Source organism: Pan paniscus, chromosome 10 (genome assembly GCF_029289425.2).
Source record: "Pan paniscus chromosome 10, NHGRI_mPanPan1-v2.0_pri, whole genome shotgun sequence".
Lineage (NCBI taxonomy): Eukaryota > Metazoa > Chordata > Mammalia > Primates > Hominidae > Pan > Pan paniscus.
Genome location: NC_073259.2, coordinates 44,476,022 through 44,498,305, shown reverse-complemented (window position 1 = coordinate 44,498,305; position 22,284 = coordinate 44,476,022). Strand labels below are relative to the sequence as shown.

The 22,284-nt window shown below is 45.4% G+C and overlaps 1 protein-coding gene across 5 annotated transcripts in view; it reads right to left on the bottom strand.

Moving 5' to 3' along the window:
* The window catches only part of FMNL3 (formin like 3), a 62,476-nt gene extending 41,773 nt beyond the window's left edge, over nucleotides 1-20,703 (bottom strand). For 4 of the 5 annotated variants that reach the window (XM_003825838.6, XM_003825839.5, XM_008951177.5 and 1 more), the window contains exon 1: nucleotides 20,348-20,701. In XM_003825838.6, coding sequence (XP_003825886.1) covers nucleotides 20,348-20,473 — 126 coding nt within the window. In that variant the 5' untranslated portion in view covers nucleotides 20,474-20,701. Of the gene's footprint in view, nucleotides 1-20,347 lie in introns of all 5 variants that reach the window. The other variant, XM_008951178.5, reaches the window with a different exon arrangement.
* Nucleotides 20,704-22,284: the final 1,581 nt, after the last annotated feature.

The window sequence follows — 22,284 nt, the reverse complement described above, 5'->3', positions numbered from 1 at the left end:
CAGAACACACAGAGTGACTTCAGGAAATCTTGAGAGAATCAGACTTGAGAAGCCTAGGAAAGACAAGTATCTATTTACAGTTAATCAGCACCCTACCCAGCCCTGCAGACAGTTCTGACAACTGGAGCCAGGAAGAATCAACCACAGGCTCTGACTGGGGCCCACCTGAAGCTAGGAGCCAGTTGGACCCCCAGATGAGTACTGACTCTGATCCCCACCCAGACTGGCTGCACTGCCATAGGGAGCCCCTTCCTCAGAGACACACTCAGGCACTGGGATCCAAAGTTCATGGAAAGTTTCACTTTCTCTTATAGCTCAACCCCTAAAACTGCCTGATAATCTTATCATCTTATCTAAATATCTTCCCCATTACTTTTTTTTTTTTTTTTTTTTTGAGACGGAGTCTCACTCTGTCTCCAGGCTGGAGTGCAGTGGCGCGATCTCGGCTCACTGCACCCTCCGCCTCCTGGGTTCAAGTGATTCTGCTGCCTCAGCCTCCCAAGTAGCTGGGACTACAGGTGCCCGCCACCACGCCCGGCTAATTTTTGTATTTTTAGTAGAGACAAGGTTTCACCATGTTGGCCAGGATGGTCTTGATCTCGACCTCGTGATCTGCCCACCTTTGCCTCCCAAAGTGCTGGGATTACAGGCATGAGCCACCGCGCCTGGCCCCTCTCTCTTATTTTTTAAGAGACGGGGTTGTCCAGGCTGGACTCAACCTCCGAAAGTCAGGGGATCCTCCTGCCTCAGCCTCCCATGCAGCTGGGACTACAGGCACATGCCACCACACCTGGCTATAACCCCCAATGACCATCTATCTCTTTATCTTATCTTCTTTTTCTTCATGGTACTTCTTGCTACTTAACACTATATTATATACCTGTAGATTTGTTTATTGTTCTCCCCAACAACAATGTGAATGCTATGAGACTGGCTTGTCTTTTTTGTTCACTGTGGTATCACTGATGTCTAAAATACAGAGTAAACACTCAATAAATAGTTGTTGAATGAATAAACGAGTGATCATGCAAAGATTTTTAAACTCTGCTTCCATCCTAGTGGGGCTACATGAGAAGCAAGACTGAATAATGCCTACTTTCCAGAAAGCCCTATAAACCTGTTGCTGAACCCTAACATTCCCTCCAAATATCTCCCTAAAGTCCTCCACATCTCACTCCCAGGCCCACAAACCCTAACCCACCCCAGAGCAAGTATTAAAGACAGAAAATGGAACAGCACCCAGGGAGGAGACACATTTTTCCTCCAGTTAAGTACAGTCCAGAACCTCTGCAAATTAAAAGCTCCCTCTTCACTGAATCCACTCAGCTATAGTTATAGGTCACACTTTTTATTTTTATAACCAGCCAACCCATCAAATTATAGGCTCAGGCCACTGGGAGGCACGCCAAACACTGGGGCCAGCCTAGCCTAGCAGAGGCACTGCCCCTTCTGGCCTGAGAGGGGGTACAGGAGTGAGGACTGAGCACCAGTCAAACCTGAAAGGGCAGAAGCCACCATCACCCTGCAGGGGACAGTCTAGCGAGAAGCCTGGATCTCACTCAGGCCAAACTGCTGCCCATAAGGGAGACAGATTCCAGGATTCTCCACACAGCAGACAAGATAACTCTTAACCTTATAAAGCATACCTAGAAGTTTCCCTACAATTAATTTCCAAACTCCTTACCAAGGCCAACAAGGTCCCACATAATCTGGGCCCTGCTCACCTTTCCTATACCTTCTCGGACTCTCCTCAGCATCCTTGTAGACCAGTCTGGCCTTCTTGCAGTTCCTCAAATGTGCAAAGTTCTTTTCCACCCCAGGGCTTTGCAAAAGTTGTTCTCTTCCTAGAAAACTCATCCCCCAGATCTTTATATATAGCTATGATGATGGCTTGTGGTAAGTGGGTCTGCAAGAATGAACCAAAGAAACTGCTAAGAAGTCCATTACAACAGACCAGGCAAGAGCTGAAGATCAACTACAGTAGTGGTAGTACAGATAGAAAGGTGAGAGGGACAGCAGCCCAGACTAACTCCAAGTGCTTGGCCTGGATAATTAGCTGGAAGAGTGCCATTCCCCCCAAAATACAATGTATAAGAAAACACTAGCAGGTATAAAGTGGCTCACAAACATTGGACACTGTTACTATGAAATGAGATATATTTATTGAGCATCTACTATGAACAAGGCATTGTTAATAATAAAAATTATTTAGTACAAGACAACATTTTACCCTAAAGAAAGGCAAAAATGGGCTGGGCATGGTGGCTCATGCCTGTAATCTCAGCACTTTGGGAGGCTAAGGTGCAAGGATCACTTGAGCCCAGGAATTCAAGGCTGCAGTGAGCTATGATCACACTACTGCACTCCAGCCTGGGCAATAAAGAAAGATCCTAACTCAAAAAATAATTTTTTTTTTAAAGGAAAGCAAGACAGATTTGGCAATGGAAAGAATTAGTTCAAAACTTGCTGACTAGAAATGGAAGCTTCTACATTTGAAGACTTCTGCAGTTCAAGGGTAACACATGGGATCATTTTCTATCCAGTTTCACTTAAATCAAATTATTCTGATTCTCTAACCTATGAGGATTGAGCATTTATTTCTCATATATATCAATCATTCAACTTTAAATGAGAAAACTCATGAATGGCCAGAGACCACTTACCAACTATTCTCTATTCCCTGTTGAAACCCTGGGCAGGAAAGTCCCTTTTCTAACAATCAAGAAATGTTCAGGCTAGGCACGATGGCTCATGTCTACAACGCCAGCACTTTGAGAAGCTGAGGTGGGCAGATATGGCTTGAGCCCAGGAGTTCAAGACCAGCTTGGGCAACACAGCAAGATACCATCTCTACAAAAAAGTAAGAAGCACAACTGTAGTCCCAGCTACTAAGGAGGCTGAAATGGAGGACGGCTTGAGCCTAGGAGTTGGAGGCTACAGTTAGCCATGATCACACTATTGCACTTCAACCTGGGTGACAGAGCAAGCCCATTTCAAAAAAATAAGAAATGTTCAGACAAAACTCAGTGTGTACTGGCCATCTGTCCTGATCCAAGCTCACATCTGTCTATAACTAAACTCCTCTATTCCAGCAGCAGGGCTCCTGGCTGCCCCTCATATAGCTGCTTCATTCCTCCTCCTTAATTCCCTCCCATACAGCTCTGGCCTGGAACAATCTCCTCTCTCCTGATCTACAGCTGATTAAAGACCTGACTAAATCCCCTGTCCTCCTTAAAGCACTGCCTATTTAGCACTCCTATACCACACTGATCCTCCCCTAGCTCTCCAATCTTTCTGTGTTTATAGCTGTGTGGCACCCTATCACCTCATGATCTCACTTGGTCTTCACAAAAGCATGTGATTGGGCAAGATAAACAGTATTCCCACATTATAGATAAAATACAGCACAGAGTCTCACAGACGACCTGAGGACATGCACTTGCTTTAATTCTCTAGTTCAAAATATAGTTTTAAGTACATACACATTTTGTCTCTCCAACTTAGATAGCAAGCATTATCTTCTATTTATTTTGTATACCCCCAAGTACAAGGGAAAGTGCTGTGTATACAGCAGGCACCTATGACGTATTAACTTAATAAATCATGAAAGAAAAGAAAATGGAATGAACATTTAGAATAGACCCAAGACTTCCCAACCTAAAGCCTTCTTTGTTACACTCTCTCTTAACAACCTGTTCTTTGCCTTCCAAGAATATATCATAATTAAATATTTATTTAATATCTGTATTTTCCTCTAAACTCTATGAGGGCAAAGGAATTCTTAGATTTTTCACCACTATATACCTAGTGATATCAAGAGCACGTAGTAAATTTAAAACAAAAAACAAGAAAACAAAACTTCTCGAATAGCAGATGTCCTAGTAGGATAGCTAAGATCCAAACCCAAATCTGGCTGACTCTAAAGCCCAAATCTTTCCACCACACCTCTTAGCAAAGGAGAACTTGTTTGGTAAACTTTCCCCTATATTCTGCCACAATCCACTCAATCCACTCCAAAGCAGTAGTAACAGCAAAGGAGAGTCAACCCCGCAAAAAGGAAACTATAGTTAAGAAAGTGGGGCTGGGCGCAGTGCCAGCACTTTGGGAGGCCAAGGCAGGAGTGCGAGACCAGCCTGGGTAACATGGTGAAACCCTGTCTCTACAAAAAATACAAGAATTAGCCAGGCGTGGTGGTGCACCTGTGGTCCCAGCTACCTGGGAGGGTGAGGTGGGAGGATCACTTGAGCCCAGGAGGCTGAGGCTACAGTGAGCCAAGATTGCGCCACTGCACTCCAGCCTGTGTGACAGTGAGACCCTGTCTGATAAGCAACAACAAAAAAAACTGGGCTTTGGCATCAGGCTGCTTGGACTCAAATCCCAACTTTGTCACCTACTAGTGTGTGATCCTAGGTGAGCTATTTAACCTACCTGGACCTCAGTTTCCTCTTCTATAAAATGGAGATAACAAGTACTTCACAGAGTTGTGATGATTAAATGAGATAATGTGTGTAAAGTGTTTTGCATGGTGCCTGGTATACCATTATCACACAATAAATGTTAGCTATTAAAATTATTAGCTATCCTTATTCCTAGAAGGCAAGAACCTAGAGAAAATGATTGTCACGGTGGTCACAGCTGCTGAACCGACTTGACTTTGAGAAGCTGAGATGCAGCACAGCCTAGAGCTCAGGTTTATTCTCTTTGCGGACTTCTAGGGCTATGGCTGTGCCAAGGCTGGAGATGCAGCTTTCACTGGCCTGGAAATGACAGAGACTAAAAATACATAGCCTGCCTGTATCTGGGGGACCAGGATCATGCCTACATTAAATAATTTAAAATACAGCTTCAGGGCAAAAGAGCATCTCTTAGGATTCTTTTTACTGTGGAAACAGTGCCAAGCTCAGCACAGGGCACAGGGCAGTGGCCAGTTGCTGACCCCACTGGTGCCCTTTCTCTCTCTCGTACTTTTCTTTTGGCTTAGTGCGAAAAGTAAGACAGGAGCTTTTTTTTTTTTCCCCCCATTAAAAGTTGGGTCTGGCCGGGTGCGGTGGCTCACGCCTATAATCCCAGCACTTTGGTAGGCCAAGACGGGTGGATCATTTGAGGTCAGTAGTTTGAGACCAGCCTGGCCAACATGGTGAAACCCCCATCTCTACTAAAAATACAAAAATTAGCTGGGCGTGGTCTTGCATGTCTGTAGTCCTAGCTACTCGGAAGGCTGAGGCAGGAGAATTGCTTGAACCCGGGAGGTGGAGGTTGCAGTGAACCAAGATCACGCCACTGCACTCCAGCCTGGCTGACGTAGCAAGACTCCATCTCAAAAAAAAAAAAAAAGTTGGGTCTGGCTGGGCACAGTGGTTCATGCCTGTAATCTCAACACTTTCAGAGGCTAAGGCAGGCAGATTGCTTGAGCCCATGAGTTCAAGAACAGCCTGGGCAACATAGCGAGACCCTGTCTATTCAAAAAATACAAAAATTAGCCAGGCATGGTGGTGCACGCCTGTAGTCCCAGCTACTTGGGAGGACTGATTGAGCCTGAGAAGTTGAGACTGTGATCACACTACTGCACTCTGAGCTAGGCAAAAGAGACCCTGTCTCCAAAAAAAAACTTCAGTCTACCCCCTCCCTACCCAATTTTTATTCCTCCTTTTCTCTTAAAGGAGGAATACACAAGTAGATAATGTAAAAGAAAAAAATTCAACCAACTCAAAGCTTATAGAATAAAAAATCAGTCACTATTCAGCCCTCAACCCCACTCAATCCCCTCCACAGTTCACCACAGTAAATAGGTTGGTGTTTATTTTTCTAGGCCTTTTTTCTATGTATTTATATACAACCATATATGGTTTTTATAAAGCATTATATATACAGTCTTCTAATTGTCTTTTTAGATTATATTTACACGTACATATATATCTTGGAGATTCCCATTTGCCACAGCCATTTATTGAGTGCCTACCCTGTGCCAGGTATTTGGCTGTACAGTGATAAGCAAACATAATGTCCCCACCCTCACTGAATCAACAATCTGGGAGATGGATAATAAACAAGTAATCAAATAATTGTACAAGAGAAAAAGAATGAATAGGATGCTAACTAAGAAAAAGAATAGTAAGTGGGAAAGATCTGAGAGGTGGCATTTTTAAAAATTGAGACCTAAAGTATAAACTAGAAAGAGTCGTTTTAACATCCAGGCAAAGGGTATCCCAGGAGAGGAAACAGCTTATGCAAAGATCCTGAGATAGAAAGGAGCTTGTCCTGAACGAAAGAGGGCTAATGTGGAACTTCGTAAACAGGAGGGCAATAAGATTAAAAAGGTCAGCAGGTGTCAAATGATGCAATCTTAAGGGTCCGTTGTCAGGAGTTTGCATTTTTCCTTTTAGTATAATACAAAGGGAAGCCATTAAAGGTTTTTAGGCCAGGGAATGATGCTATTTAATTTATATTTTAAATTTGGGTGCTTTGTGGAGAATGGGTGGGAAGATGCAGATAGGGATAAGAGAGGAAAATGGAAAGCCAGTTGGTTGGCTGCAATACAAGCAAGAGCTGATCTTGACTTAGACCAGGGCAGTGGCAGTAGAGAGAAGGGACAGGCAGATTACATATACATATATAGAGAGAGACAGTTTTTGTGTTTGTTTTTTCACTTTTTGTTTTTTTTTTGAGATAGTCTCGCTCTGTCACCCAGGCTGGAGTACAGTGGTGCCATCTCAGCTCACTGCAGCCTCTACCTCCCAGGTTCAAGGGGTTCTCATGCCTCAGCCTCTCCAGTAGCTGGGACTATAAGCGCGCACCACTACACCCAGCTAATTTTTTAGCAGAAACAGTTTTGTCATGTTGGCCAGGCTGGTCTTGAACTCCTGGGCTGAAGTGATCCACCCGCCTCAGCCTCCCAATCTTGTTTTCTTTGTTTTTTTTTTGTTTTTTTTGTTTTTTTTTTTGAGACAGAGTTTCGCTCTTGTTGCCCAGGCTGGAGTGCAATGGTGCAATCTCGGCTCACTGCAACCTCTGCCTCCTGGGTTCAAGCAATTCTCCTGCATCGGCCTCCTGACTAGCTGGGATTACAGGCACGCGCCACCACACCTGGCTAATTTTGTATTTTTAGTAGAGGCGGGGTTTCTCCATGTTGGTCAGGCTGGTCTCAAACTCCCGACCTCAGGTGATCTGCCCATCTCGGCCTCCCCAAGTGCTGGGATTACAGGCGTGAGCCACCAACAATCTTATTTTTTTTAAAGACAGGGTCTCATTCAGAGGCCCAGACCGGAGTGCAGTGGCACAATCACGGCTCACTGCAACCTCAAACTCTTGGGCTCAGGTAATCCTCAGGGATTGGACTACAGGCACATGCTACCACACCCAGCTAATTTTTATTTTTTGTAGAGACAGGGGTCTCACTATGTTGCCCAGGCTAGTCTCGAACTCCTGGCCTCAAGTGATCCTCCAGCCTCAGCCTCCCAAAGTGCTGGAATTACAGGCATGAGCCACCACGCCCAGCCTATTTTTGGAGATGAAATCAGCAAGACTTACTCATACAGTGGGTATGGAGAAAGGACAAGAAAAAATTAAAAATAACTCCCAGGATTTGCCCTGAGTAGATGAATGGGAGAGCAGTAAATTTAAGCAAGAAGTGGACAATCAGGCTCTTCCCCATTCCTTTTTTTACGTTAAACAATGTAGCCCCGATTATTCCTTACATGCACCTTCCGTCACACGTGTAAACTGTTCTGCAGAATGGTTTCCTAAAGGTGAGGTGGGGGAGTTAGAGAACACGCACATTTTAAATGGATAAACCCTGTAAAATGCCTTCTAAAATGTCTGTACCGAATTACTCTGCCATTAATATTGACCACGGACATTGTCAGTCTTCAAAATTTCACCCAGATAATTAGTATAATAAGTATATCAGGACGAGTGCGGTGGCTCACGCCTGCTATCTCAGCACTTTGGGAGGCCGAGGCAGGTGGATCACGAGGTCAGGAGTTCCAGGACCAGCCTGGCCAAGATGGTGAAACCCCGCCTCTACTAAAAACTACAAAAAATTAGTCGGGTACAGTGGCAGGCACCTGTAATCCCAGCTACTCAGGAGGCTGAGGCAGGAGAATTGCTTGAACTCAGGCAGCAGAGGTTGCAGAGAGCCGAGATTGCGCCACTGCACTCCAGCCTGGGCAACAAGAGCGAAACTCCGTCTCAAAAAAAAAAAAAGTATATCCTCTAAATTTTCATCTCCTTGATTTCTAGTGAAGTTAAAAAACTTTTTCTATTATTTAACTTTTAATTACATAACTAATACATAAATGAATTATCCTTGTAAAAAAAAAAAGTAAACATTATAGCTAGGCATGGTGGTACACTCCTGCAGTCCCAGCTACTCCAAAGGATGAGGTGGGAGGGCCCAAGAGTTCGACTCCAGTTTAGGGAACAAAACACTGTCTCTAAAAATATATATAAATAAAAATTTCAGATGTAAAGATTATAGATAAAGCTAAATTCCTCTTGAATCTGTTCTTCCCATCATGGTTCCTCCCCTAACCCTGAATCCCAGAGGTAACTAACTAGTGTTATCGGTTTTATTTGTACCCTTACAGATACTTTTTTATTAATTTAAAATCCATATATAAAAAATAAAAGATTAAGCATCTTTTAGAAGTTGTTTTTCCAACAGTCCTTTTAGCATGAATAAAAAATCTAACCAAAAATAGTTTCCTTAAGGCCTAAGTTAGTGACATTTAAGCTGAGACCATCCCCGCTTAGTTAACCCCTCTGAGCCCTAGCTTCATATTGCCTGTAAAAAAACACTGCAGTGAAATACTGCCTCATAGAGTTGTTGTTAAGTTAAATGAGATAAAACATGTCAAAGTACGCGGCATACATCCAACAAATGTTAACTGTCTTTCCTTAACCTTTACAAGTTAAATCCAGGCAGTCGGTAAGGACCAGACACTGAGCCATTCCTAAAAGGATGAGATGAGGGACTCTACTCAGAAAAAACAGAGTGTTGTCTTAAAGATTTTTTTTCATAAGTCCCCCAAAAGATGTAAATTTTCCTATAAAAATTCTGTTATGAAATATCCGAGCAGTCAAAAAAGGTACAGGTCATTTTTTTTTTTTTTTTTTGTAAGGTAGAAGAGAGGATTTAAGCATTGCTAGAGAAACAAACGTTCCATCCATCCTTCTCCCAGGCAGATGCTGGGAACCTCACTACCCAGATATTCCCCCAAGGACCTCAGGCCTGCAGGAAAGAGTTGCTGCTTTAGGCAGGTAGTACCTCCAAACACAGGATATTACCTAACCTTTGGCCGTCACTGCAAGAGGCCACTGGGTTCCTGGGATTTGTGAAAATATAGCTGTCTCTTGGTATTTGAAGGGGATTGGTTCTAGGACCTCTCTAGAATACCAAAATCCCCAGATGCTCAAGTCTCTGATATAAAATTATATAGTAATTGCATACAACCTACACACATCCTCCTGTATACTTTAAATCACCTCTAAACTGTTTATAATACATAATACAATTAAGTGCTATGTAAATACAGTTGTCCCTCAGTATATGTGGGGAATTGGTTCCAGGACCAGACCAAATGGCTCCAAGCCTGGTCCTGGAACCAAAACCTGAGCATACTCAAACTCCACAGGCCCCATGGAACCCATTTGTATGAAAAAGTCTGCCCTCCTTATAAGGTTTTCAATTCTTACTACTCAATTCTCGTTTGATTGAAAAATCTGCGTATAAGCTCACCCACACAATTCAAGGCCTTGTTGTTTAAGACTCACCTACAGTTGTTATACTGTTTTGTTTACAGAATAATTACAAGGAAAAAAACGCTACATGATCAGTACATGCACAATTTTTTCAAATATTTTATATCTGAAGTTGGTTGAATCCACAGACACAGAACCCACAGATAAGGAGGGCCAGCTGTACATCCTATTATCTCCACCTGGATCTTCCCAAAGGTTGAGGGCTAGGGCCCTAGTTCAAAGAGGTAGACCCCACCACAAAGGATCCTTAATCAAAGTTAAACTGTCCAGGGGCCTGAATATCTCCCTCTGAATGGGAATCACCCAAGTTTCAACAAGCTCTTTTTGTTGGAACCACTAACAGCAGCATTATTTTATCTGAACCAATAACCAGGGCTCCTTCTTACCAAGGATCAAGAGTACTAAAACTGTATCAAGGAGTTCCTGCAGTAGAGTTTCCTCACCCAGCTATCACTTCCCATTCCTCCAGGCTGGCAGCCAGGGCTTCCTTAGCAAATCCAAAAATGGTCTTTAAAACTCCCAAAATACTACATGTGTTCATACATACATGGGAGGGGGAGAGCGGAAATAGGGACCACAGATTTAACTGGATTTCCAAAGGAATCTGTTACCCAAAAGATTCAGAACTACTGTTGACAGATCTCTCAAACATATTCCCAACTTATAAAAACTTTTACTCTGGCTTGAGTAACTGACCAGGGGGTGAGTGTAGTATGTACATCCCAAACTGCCACTTGATGAGTTTTAGGGTAGAGCCCACAGTACAGAGGAATCAGGTATTAAACCAACAGGCAGAGGTAATAAAAAGAGGTCCACCTCTTTCCTAAAGGTGTGCTAGGAAATGGAAAAACCAAGAAAGCACCACATACCATGGCTCTGTCTTCCCTTTTACTGCTCTTGAAGCTTCATCCTCAATTGGTACACAGGACAAAGGAGGTACAGATAAGTGGAAGGCAAATCTCAGTAGGGGTGCCAATCACATTTTGGGCAGGATCCCTCTTCATTGTGTGGGACTCACCAAAACATGACCCAAACACAGAGGGATGTTTAACAGCCTTGGCTCTCAGCTAGAAAGCCTAGCACTCCCAGTCAGTATGATAATCAAAACATCCTCAAGTGCTTCCAAAAACTCCCTCCTGGGACAATACCTCCCTCAGTTGAAAGCTACTTTAAATTATGGAATTCTGAGATGAGATAAAGTGGGTAATGTATATACAATAAATATTTATTTTTAGCACCTTTATAGGTTACAAAGTGTTTTCACTATGTTGTCTCCTGTAAGCATTCTCAAAAACCTGTAGGATAGGTAATATCGTCACACATGTCATAAAGGATGAAATTGACTCAGAAAAGTTACAGGATTTGCCTAAAGTCGTGCAGCTGAAAAAAAAAAAAGACTATAAAGCTGGATCAGAACCTAAGTCTTCTGATTCCAAAACCAATGGTCTACTGCTTCCTCCCAGAACAAAATTTTTTTTAAGATTTCATGGGAAACACTAGGAGGATCTATTGACTGGCTCCCCAGCTTCTGTGTAAAAACAAGAACAGAAACTGCTCTAAGCTATAGGTAGTTTTTAAAACCAAATATCCATCTCCTAAAGTACCCAACGACCAGGCTCATGTCAACTTTCTTAGAGAGGCACCGTACAATTAAAAGAGGATTATGATATTCTCCATTCTAAATTTGAGTAGAAATGAGCAAACAGGGGAGAAACAAAGTACGTATCTTCCCTGTTGGTGTGTATAAGGGACCCAGAGGTAAGATCACCAGCCCCAACTCCAGTTTTGGCCATAACTCTGGGTGAGGGGGGATAAGGTGGTAAAAGAGATGGAGGTGGGGGATAAGGATAAGAATTAAACCATCACTAATATACAAGAGCCTCAACTTGTCCTCTACTGGCAAAATCTGCCATGTAAATAGTTCTGCTAGCCCCTCGTGGTTCTGGACATTATTGAGAACACCTTTCAAGGACCTAAAAATACTTTATAAACTAAGAAGAGTATGCATAATAGTAAAGCTGCAGGAGGGGAGATACTGCTCCCCACCCAAAAAAAAAAAACAAAAACAAAAAAACACCCTATCCATGTCCTCCCCTACCCAACACACAAACCCTAACCCACAACTTTGTTGTGAGGTGATGGAAGACAGAAAGCGTAAGAGAACCTGGAAAGAGGAAGATTCTAAAAGAGGAAAAGAGAAGTAGAGAGGAAAGTGGGAGGCAAAGACAACAAGAGTATCTCCAGGACACAGAGGGAGCTTGACACTTCTACACCTTTCCTGGGGGACTGACTCACTCTCCATGTGAAAGGAAAACAAGATACAAAGACATAACTTTGCCCAGAGAGGCAAAAGAGAGAGACTGGAAATGGAATGCAGGAATTCTAGCTGCCCAGCTCAGTTCTATTCTGGAATCCACTTCACTTCTCTATGAATGACAATCTTAAATCCCTGAAGTTCTCACCTGCTGCTATTCAGAAGTACCCAGCAAGAAGCAGGAGAGGAGGAGCCTGTGTGCTGACAGGACTGTCCCCTCCTCTATCTTCAAAGAAAAAGGTCCTCCCCCTTCTTTAAAGTCATTTCCCAACCGCGATGAACCCCCAGCCCTTCTCTGGCTCTGCTATTGCTCAACTCAGACGTGGGAGAAATGTTTCCCCAGAATGGAAGAGACTGGTCTGGAGACGTGGGAGAAATGTTTCCCCAGAATGGAAGTGACTGGTCTGGCAGACCAGATGACACGCTGACTTCAGGCAGCCAACACTGCTGTCCCATGGGCTTACTACAGTCACTTCTGGGGCACATACTTTGGTGTTGACCACAGAACCAGGACCCCGGCTCTGCCCAGCCTCCCCAAGCAACCTCAGGGGCAGGGGAGGATCTGTGGTCTCATTTCCTCTCCACTTTGGCTTCTTTTTTCACTTCACTGAAGATTAGTTATTTCCACCAAGACCAGTTCCTGTTCTCACCAGCTGTAGCAGTTGTTTCCCCACAGACAGAATTAGGAAGCACTGGTGTGGCTGCCACCTGGACTGTCCCAGCTGCAGAACACAGACCCAATGAGTCCTGAGAAAGGGCTTTTTCATCCCAGATAAAGTAGCAGGAAGAAAATAAGGGGCAGGAAGCAATTCTAAGAACTCCACAGTGGATACACTGGCATCCATTTTATTATTTTAACCTTACATAACAGTTACATATGCTTTTATATGTGAAAAATATTTTATAATGAAAAACTATACGAAATGTATACATTTGTTACATAGACATATGTATATAATAAATCCCCAACAGAGAGCAAAGAACGCAAATAAAAGATGGCCAAAACACTTAAAATGAAATGTTCAGAGAACTGCAAAGTAAAACAAGATACCATGTCTAATTAATCAAACTGGCAAAGGCTTTAAAAACATTAATTCACTCAGTAACGGTTAGCTTACCGAGAAAGGTAGACACATATACTATCAGTGGAAAAGGTAACTGATAAAACTTTTTCAGAAGATATATGTCTCAAAGGCCTTTAAAAACCATATACCCTTTGGCCCAATAATTCCACTTCTAGCAATTTATCCTAAGGAAATAATCAGAGATGGACACAAATATTTATGCACAGGATGTTCAACACAGTGTTATTTGTAACAGCAAAAAAAAAAGATTTTAGGCTGGGCGTGGTGCTCACGCCTGTAATCCCAGCACTTTGGGACGCTGAGGCGGGCGGATCACGAGGTCAGGAGATCGAGACTATCCTGGCTAACATGGTGAAACCCCATCTCTACTAAAAACACAAAAAATTAGCCAGGCGTGGTGGCGGGCGCCTGTAGTCCCAGCTACTCGGGAAGCTGAGGCAGAAGAATGGTGTGAACCCGGAAGGCAGAGCTTGTAGTGAGCTGAGATCAAGCCACTGCACTCCAGCCTGGGCGACAGAGTGAGAATCCGTCTCAAAAAAAAAAAAGAGAGATTTTAAAAGGGTAAAATACGCTGGACGCAGTGGCTCATGCCTATAATCCCAAAACTTTGGGAGGCCGAGGCAGGTGGGTCGCGTGAGGTCAGGAGTTTGAGATCAGCCTGGCCAACATGGCAAAAACTCGTCTCTAATAAAACTACAAAAATTAGCCAGGCATGGTGGCATGCACCTGTAATCCCAGTTACTCAGGAGGTTGAGGCAGAAGAATTGCTTGAACCCAGGAAGCAGAGGTTGCAGTGAGCCGAGATCGCACCATTGCACTCCAACTGGGCGACAGAGCAAGACTCCATCTCAAAAAAAAAAAAAAAAAGGCAACATAAGGCAGTGATAAAATATTAGAGTACTATGCAGTAATGAAATCATGATACTGGGCCGGGCGCAGTGGCTCACACCTGTAATCCCAGCACTTTGGGAGGCCGAGGTGGGTAGATCTAAGGTCAGAAGTTTGAGACCAGCCTGGCCAACATGGTGAAACCCCATCTCTACTAAAAATACAAAAAAATTAGCCAGGCGTGGTGGTGGGCATCTGTAATCCCAGCTACTTGGGAGGCTGAGGCAGGAGAATTGCTTGAACCCAGGAGATGGAGGTTGCAGTGAGCCGAGATCGGGCCATTGCACTCCAGCCCGGGCAACAGAGTGAGACTCCATCTCAAAAAAAAAAAAAAAGAAATAATGATACTGAATAATATATAAGCAAATGAGAAAATGCTTAAAATAGTAAATGAACAAATCAGTTTACAAAACAATATACACAGTATGATCCCAATTGTTAAAAAATATATATACACGTACATCAAAGTGTTAATAGTAGATGGTGAGATTATAGGTTTTATTATCTTCTTTACACTTTTCAGTAAGTTCCAAATTTACCTAATAAATATTTATTATTTTCATAATCAGGAGAAAAGAAGCTATTCTCAATCCTCTTCCATCCTTTTAAAAACCTTCTCATACATTATTCCCTCTTTTAAAAACCATTTGGAAACAAAAACAGTTATATCCTACAATCTAGCAAGTTCTATTTTGAGTTTCTATCCCAAGGAAAACTCTAAATATTGAAAATACTTTGTACACCAAGATGTTCATCACAGCATTGTTTATGATGACAAACAGAAGCAAAAAACCTAAATATCTAAGAAAAGGTGTATGGGTAAGCAAACAAAGGTACCTTCACTTGATGGACCATCGTACAAGCATTTAAATGTTTACAGGCCAGGCTTGGTGGCTCTTGCCTGTAATCCCAGCACTTTGGGAGGCCGAGGTGGGCAGATCACTTGAGGCCAGGGGTTCGAGACCAGCCTGGCCAACATGGTGAAACCCCATCTCTACTAAAAACACAAAAATTAGCCAGGCGTGGTGGCAGGCGCCTGTCATCCCAGCTATTTGGGAGGCGAGGCAGGAGAATCGCTTGAACCCAAGAGGCAGAGGTTGCAGTGAGCAGAGATTGTACCACTGCATTCCAGCCTGGGTGACAGAGTAAGACTGTCTCAAAAACAAAAACAAAAACAAACCACTTACAATTACTAGCCTGGGAAAACTAATGAAATAACAAAAGCAAAAAACAAACAAAAAAACTGGATAAAAAACATATATACTGGCAGGGCATGGTGGCTCATGCCTAAAATCCCAATACTTTGGGTGACTGAGGTGGGAGAATCACTTGAGCCTAGGAGTTTGAAACCAATGTGGGCAACAAAGCAAGACCCCATCTCTACAAAAAATGAAAAAATTAGCCAGGCATGGTGGCGCACACCTGTGGTCTAGCTACTCAGGAGGCTGAGGCAGGAGGATCGCTCAAGCCTGGGAGTTCAAAGCTGCAGTGAGGTGCAGTGAGCCATGATCATGTCACTGCACTCCACCATGGGTGACAGAGCGAGACTCTGTCTTAAATAAATAAATCAAATATCAAAACATTGTATAAAACTCTATGCAGAGAAAAAAATATAAAGGTTTTAAAGCACATCAGCTGCATTTCGTAAAGGAACTAAGAAAATATTTGCATTTGGTAAAGAAACTAGAGAAAATATGGATGTTTTTCTTTAACCTAAATCTTTAGTCTTTTCTTCTTTCTGAATTGTCCCATACTTTCTTTAGAGAATAAGTATTACTTTAAGAGGAAAACAAAACAAAACAAAACAAAAAAAAGCTGAATCTCCCTCTGGGCAATGAAAACATTCCCAAATGACAGAGTCCACTCCATCAGTCCCTTCCCCACCACACACAGGCTTCCCCCAGACTAAGGCAGGGTCATATCAGAAGGTCAAGGGAATAAGACTCCTCTCTGTGGCCTAGGGTCTTCTCTGTGGGGTCTCTGAACAAGAAGGTGGTTCCTCTGACCAGCTGCTGTGAAAGGCCCTTTCCCTGCCCCCTCCCAAGTTCTATTCTAGCCTGAACTAATTCACCACAATCCTGAGGGCTGGGAAAAAAATTTCCACCATGGTGATTTGGAACCTGATATTTAGTCCAAGTTTTTCCCAGCCCATTTCTGTGTCAAAGGAGGCCCCTCAAAGCCTCTTAGACAACTAGCACCCAGGCCAGCTTAGCTCCCACATCAATGCTACACTTACAGAAAAACCCCCAAGTTGTCAGTCATCACCAGGGAAATGTGAGAGGAGAAACTGCAGCAGGGATAGCTCCTGTCACACAACCCTACCCTTATGCCCTGAAAGCCTCCTCCTAAGGGATATACAGGGCTTTTTCTGGCATCAGAACTTTTAGACTCCATGTCAAGTCTGTAGTAAATCAACAAAGAGAAAAATCAGAGTACAATCACAACAAAGACAGACAGCTATCCTTTCAAAGACCTTAGAGCCCTCTGCCTCCCCTCTCTATGGAAAGTCCAGTACTGGCCAGAATACTAGCTTCTGAGCAACTGAGTTTGGGTAGTAATCTAGTTTGGACCAAAACACACTGGGACTGTATCAGACCAGAGATTGGCTCTCATTCTGGTATTCATAAAGAGGAGCTCCATTAATTGCCCCAACCCCAAACTTCTCAATACCCAACAGAATGGGAAGTGCTACTCAGATAGGGGGTAAGGAAGGATGCCAAGAAGCAGTGTAACACAGCAGCTTCACAACCTTTTTCCCATCGAGGCACACCTAGAAAATATTACTGTTTCTACAGTACATGGGGTAGAAGCTGATCCCATCCAGAGGGGACTGACTGGGAACTTTAGCTGCCCCTAGGAATAAGGGGATCAGTATTCCAGCACACCTGTGATCCATCTGCAGCACACTAGTAGGGAAGCCCTGAATTAAGGCACTGGGCTGGGTTAGGATTCTTGGAATCAATGTTCTCATCAAATCTTCTCATAGCCCTCATCTCAAGCTCTTCAACTTTGGCTGACAGATCATGTGTCTAGAACAGAAGGCTGGGAGCCTGTGGTCTTGACTCAGCACTGATACAACTTCCCCAGCGAGGATACTCTTCGGGGGTTTTCCACAGACACACTGGGGCTAAGGAAGCCCTCCAGCTTACAGCAGCAGCCATATTCCGAGACTGGATATACACAACAGGGTAACTGGTTTTATCAGATTTCTAAACTTTAAAACCCCTTTTTCGGAACACAAGTGATCTCAGATCTGAGTCACTGCTGAGAGGTACAAACTTAAAAGCTACTATTTACTAAGCATATAGTAGATGCCAGACTCTGCTAAGTATTTGACTTCCAATTTCATTAAATCCACACAACAACCTCATGTGGCAAATGCTATTATTATCCCCATGTATAAGAGAAGACTGGGAATCAGATTAAGTAACTTGCTTGAGGTCAAACACTCTTCTAACCAAAGACTATGGATGAAACAGTTGAATCCACTCTGATTTCAAAGTCCATAAGCTTAACCAGGACACCACTATGTCACCTCAACAAACCTCCCAAATAGCTTTTTCAAAAAACCAAACCAATTATAATGAAGCTGACAATCTAGGAAAGAAAAAGGTGAGAAAGGAACAGTTTATCTGACTGTTTCACACCATCAACAAAAATAAGCTAATCTGGCCAGGCACAGTGGCTCATGCCTGTAATCCCAGCACTTTGGGAGGCCAAGGCGGGTGGATCACCTGAGGTCAGGAGTTCGAGACCAGCCTGGCCAACATGGTGAAACTCCATCTCTACTAAAAACACAAAAATTAGCCAGGCTTAGTGGCACACGCCTGTAATCCCAGCTACTGGGGAGGCTGAAGCAGGAGAACTGCTTGAACCCGGGAGGCCGAATTTGCAGTGAGCTGAGATCGTGCTGCCGCACTCCAGCCTGGGTGACAGAGCCAAACTCCATCTCAAAAAAAAAAAAAAAAAAAAAAAAAGAAGCTAATCTATAATCTATATTGAGTACTTACTGGGTGCCAAGCACCTTATATACAGGGGCTCACCTAATTCTCACAATCTCACCAGAACAGGATTACCTCCATTTTACAGATGAGGAAGAAGTCTAGGCTCAGAGAAGTTAAGATACTTGCTAAGCCAGAGTCCTTGATTTTTCTACTACACTATGCTTCTCCTGACTGTTCAGGAAATACCCCTAAGCCTGTACCTGGGTCAAACACCTGACTCAGTCAGTACTGTTCCCAAAGCATGGTAGAAAGGGTACCTTTCAGAACAGTGGACACAGGGACACTTAAGAGCCCCCAGAGAAGAACTCAAATCCCCAAGAAGGGATGATTTCCCTGTATTGGAAAACTGAGGTGAAATCCCGTCTCCTGAGACAACTAACTAGCTCTGGCCTGCCCTGTTCCAACCCTTCATCAGCAGCAGCTCAGGCACACAGAAACAAGACCAAAACAAAAGGCATGAGGAAACAAATCAAAATTTTATACAGAAAGGAAGGCATGCAAGTGGGTGGTCCAGTCCCCCGTTTGACCTGGGTTCTCCTGGTGCTCTGGTGTCCTGGTTAACTAGGACATCACGTGCATTTTGTGAATATTAAGCCATTAGTTTGCTAACTAAACGAACTGGTCAACCAAGGGCCAATGAGAACATGATGGATTCTGGTTCTGAGCTCTCACAAAAAATGGCCTGGCAGCTCCCATCTAAGGCAGCCTCCCACCCAATCCACCTCACCCCATCCCTTTCTCCCCAATTTCTATAGCTAACTTGTGTCAGCTTGCTGGGGGTTTTCACACCCCCACCAGAGTGCAGATCCCCTCCCACTCTTTTCTCCAACAGTTGGGCTCTTGTTCTCAAGGCCACTAAGTCCCAGTCTCTCCTCAGCCTGTGAGATGGTCACAGCACATTGGTAATCACTGACTCACCCGATCCCCCGAGGAGGCTGGGGGAAATGCAGAGGGCCACAGGATGTATGGCCCACATCCCTTTGGCCCTTTGCAGAGCTGGCAGGCAGAGAGGTGCCAGCGACACCACTTCCCCTTGGAACACTGTGGACCCTCTTTGAGCCAGCTCTGGTGCCAGTAGGCTGATGTCAGATTCCCTACCATCGGAGAGGCCAAGATCTCTAGACAGCTCCACTGTTGCCAACAGATCTAATCTCCTTATTCCAAGGCAGATGAAATCCAATAAGGCTGCTAAGTCCACAACTTATCCCTCCTGATGGGCAGAGGCAAAGGCCGAGTCGGCCCTTCAGGCCATACCAACAATAACGCCAGAATTATTACTGCTTCTTAGAAAACTCTTTGGGGAAGTGAGAACTATTTCCCCAAATTTCTCAAAGATTAACCCCGGTTTACCAATGTTTTCGCTCTGCAAAACTTCATTTTCAGCGCAAACATATTTTCTGGCTCCTTCCCGGTGATACTAGCTCAGAACCTCTCGCTTCATAGAGCCACTGACATCAATGTCCAATTCCCACACCAAAGAAGAATCCCAAAGTCAGCTCTAAAAACCCATTTATACAGACCGTTTGAAACCTACAGAAAGACTAAAAAGCACAGGCTAAACAACACAAACCAGTCACTATGGCTTAACGTGAAAAGGGGGGGAGGAGGCGGGATGGTTTGTGTATTGTTTCACTTGGAGAAATACCCCAGCGAAATGGTTTATCCACATGTTCAGCCTTTCAGGCAAATCCACTCTAACTTAGCAGGATGCCTGCAGGCCGTTCTGAAAATAAGCAGAATGGCATACTCTTTATTCCACCCCCTTCAGGAGCTGCCAGCCCCCTCCCCATCCCCCTCTCCCCCCAAACATCTGGTCTGGGCTGGGAGTGGGACCCACTCCCTGGGAAGCCTCCATGTTCGCAGGAGAGGCGGTGTCCCCACTCAGGGAAGCCTGCTGAGGAGCGAGCCGGCCGCGCTTCTGAATTCCCCCCACCCGCGAGAGGCTCCGGGATGAGAATGCTAGGGACGGGGAGCCTGGCGAAGAAGCGGGGAGACGGGAAAAGGGCAGCAGAAGGGGGAGGAAGAAGGAGGGAGAAGCCTGGTTCCTAGGACGGTCCCGAGCTGGGGACTTCTCCTAAGGGTCCAGCGGTGGAGGCGTCGGTCCCGAGATCCCCGACGGGGCTGTCCGGGCCGGCCAGCGGCTGCTCAGAGGTTCCTGGGAAGACACTGGAGGCCGGGATCCGTTCGGGACCCCGACTGAAAGGGTGGGCGGGACGGGGGCCCAGCACAAAGTTCCAGCCCGGGCGTCGGGACCTGAGGGGCGGTACGCGGGGGAAGGGGCTGGGCTCAGCTCTCACCAGCACCAGGGCGAACCTTTCCTCCAGCTCACAGGGCTCAGGCATCGGCATCTTGCCGGGCGGCAGCAACAACGGGACAGAGGGGGGCTCTCCCGGGCCCCCCTCGGCGCTCTCCAGGTTGCCCATCGCGGCGGGGCCCCCTCAGGGGCCTCGGCCCCCCACCTCCACGCTCCGGAGCTTTCGGCTCCGCGGCTCCGACCAGGCTCCTCCCTCAGCGCCGGCTCCCCGAGTCCCGACTCCTCGGCCCCGTCGAGGGCGCCGGGGGTTCCCTGGAGTCCCGCTGGCGGGGGCGCGCGGCGAGGGCGGAGGCAGCGTAGCGGACAGCCGCACCGAAGCGAGGCGGCCGGAGGCGGCCGGCTCTTGCTCACACCCGCCGCCTCGCCGCGCTCGGCGCGCCGCCCGGGCGCTGCCCCTCCCCGCCCCCCGCGCTCTTTCCCTTCCCCCGCCAACCTCGCTTCCTCCCACCCACACCCGGCCGAGACTCGGGCTTCCCCCGCGAGCGCCGACTGCAGCCCGCGCGACGCGCGCCCCATTCATGCAGGCCCCGCCTCCCGCCCAGAGGCCTCACAGGCGGCCCGGCCCGCCCCACCTGCGCCCGATTGACGGCCGCATCTGCCAATCACAGCGCCTCCCGCCCTTGACGTCCTCGTGCCGGGCGCCGAGCGCTCCCTGGCGGCCTCAGCCGGCATCGAATCACCGCGGTTCCCAGAGGGTGTGAGGGGCTGGCGTGGACACACCGGGAATGGACCGTACCCTTTTTCAAAAGGAACTCATGATGTATACAAGTAAGTAAAATATTATACAAGGCATGGCGTACAAAACTAACTACAAGAGAAGTAGAAACAAGCAGGATACTCAGAAGAGGGAGAGAGATAGTACCTGTTAAGAGTCGGGGTGAGGGAGATCATAGTTGGACCAGGCATTGAGGGATGAGGAAGCCCTTACCAGACAGAGGCAGGGGAAAAAACGTTTGGGAGGAGAGAAGCTTAACCACGGTCAGAGGCTCATCTGGCTGCGTGTGAAAATGGAGAGGCGGGAGAAGAACGCTGTTCTGGGCTCAGTCGGCGGCTGGGTCGTTGACATTTGCGGTGGACATTTGTTGTCTAGCCGCCATCTTCTTCCAGTGAGAGCACCCCCTTTTCTTTTAGGAAACCACCTCTCCCCTCTTCTCAGTCTAAATGGAGCTGAATTTTATCCCCAGTTCCAAAGGACCGCATGACCCAGGCCCAGTCAGTCACAACATTTTCCTCCTCTACCCATGGACACTGTTTTAGGGATTGTCACTTGACCCAAGCCCAGACAATATGATATATCCAAGGCTTTCTCTGAAACAATCAGGAAAGAGGCACTCACTCTCTCTCCATTTAGGCTGCAAAATTATTAGAATGTAAACCTGCAGCCGCTGGTGGCCGTCTTATCATCACCTGTAACACATCAAGCCTGCTTGAGAATGAAGCCAGCACAGAGGAGAGAAAAGCTATGAGACAGGACAAAATTCTAATGACATGCCAAGAACCTGGATCTAACCATGCCTGAAGTTATCACCTAGATTTTTCATTCATTTATTCAACAAATATTTATTTTAAAAAGTTTATTCTATGCCAGATACTATTCTGGGCATTGAAGGTACATCTGCGAACAAACAGGATATACATTGTGTCCTCTTGGAATTCACAATCTGTGTAGAAGGAAAGGTAGACAATAAACTAGATGAGTAAAATGTATAGATGTTAGTGATCAGTGTTAATAAAAATAAAACTGAAAGGTGATAGAGATGGAAGAGGCATTAAGATTTTAAATAGAGTTGCTTACTTGGGAGGCTGAGGCAGGAGGATCAATTGAAACTAGGAGGTTGAGGCTGTAGTGAGCCATGTTCATGGCACTCCACTCTAGCCTGGGTGACAGGGTGAGGCTCTGTCTCAATAAATAAATAAACA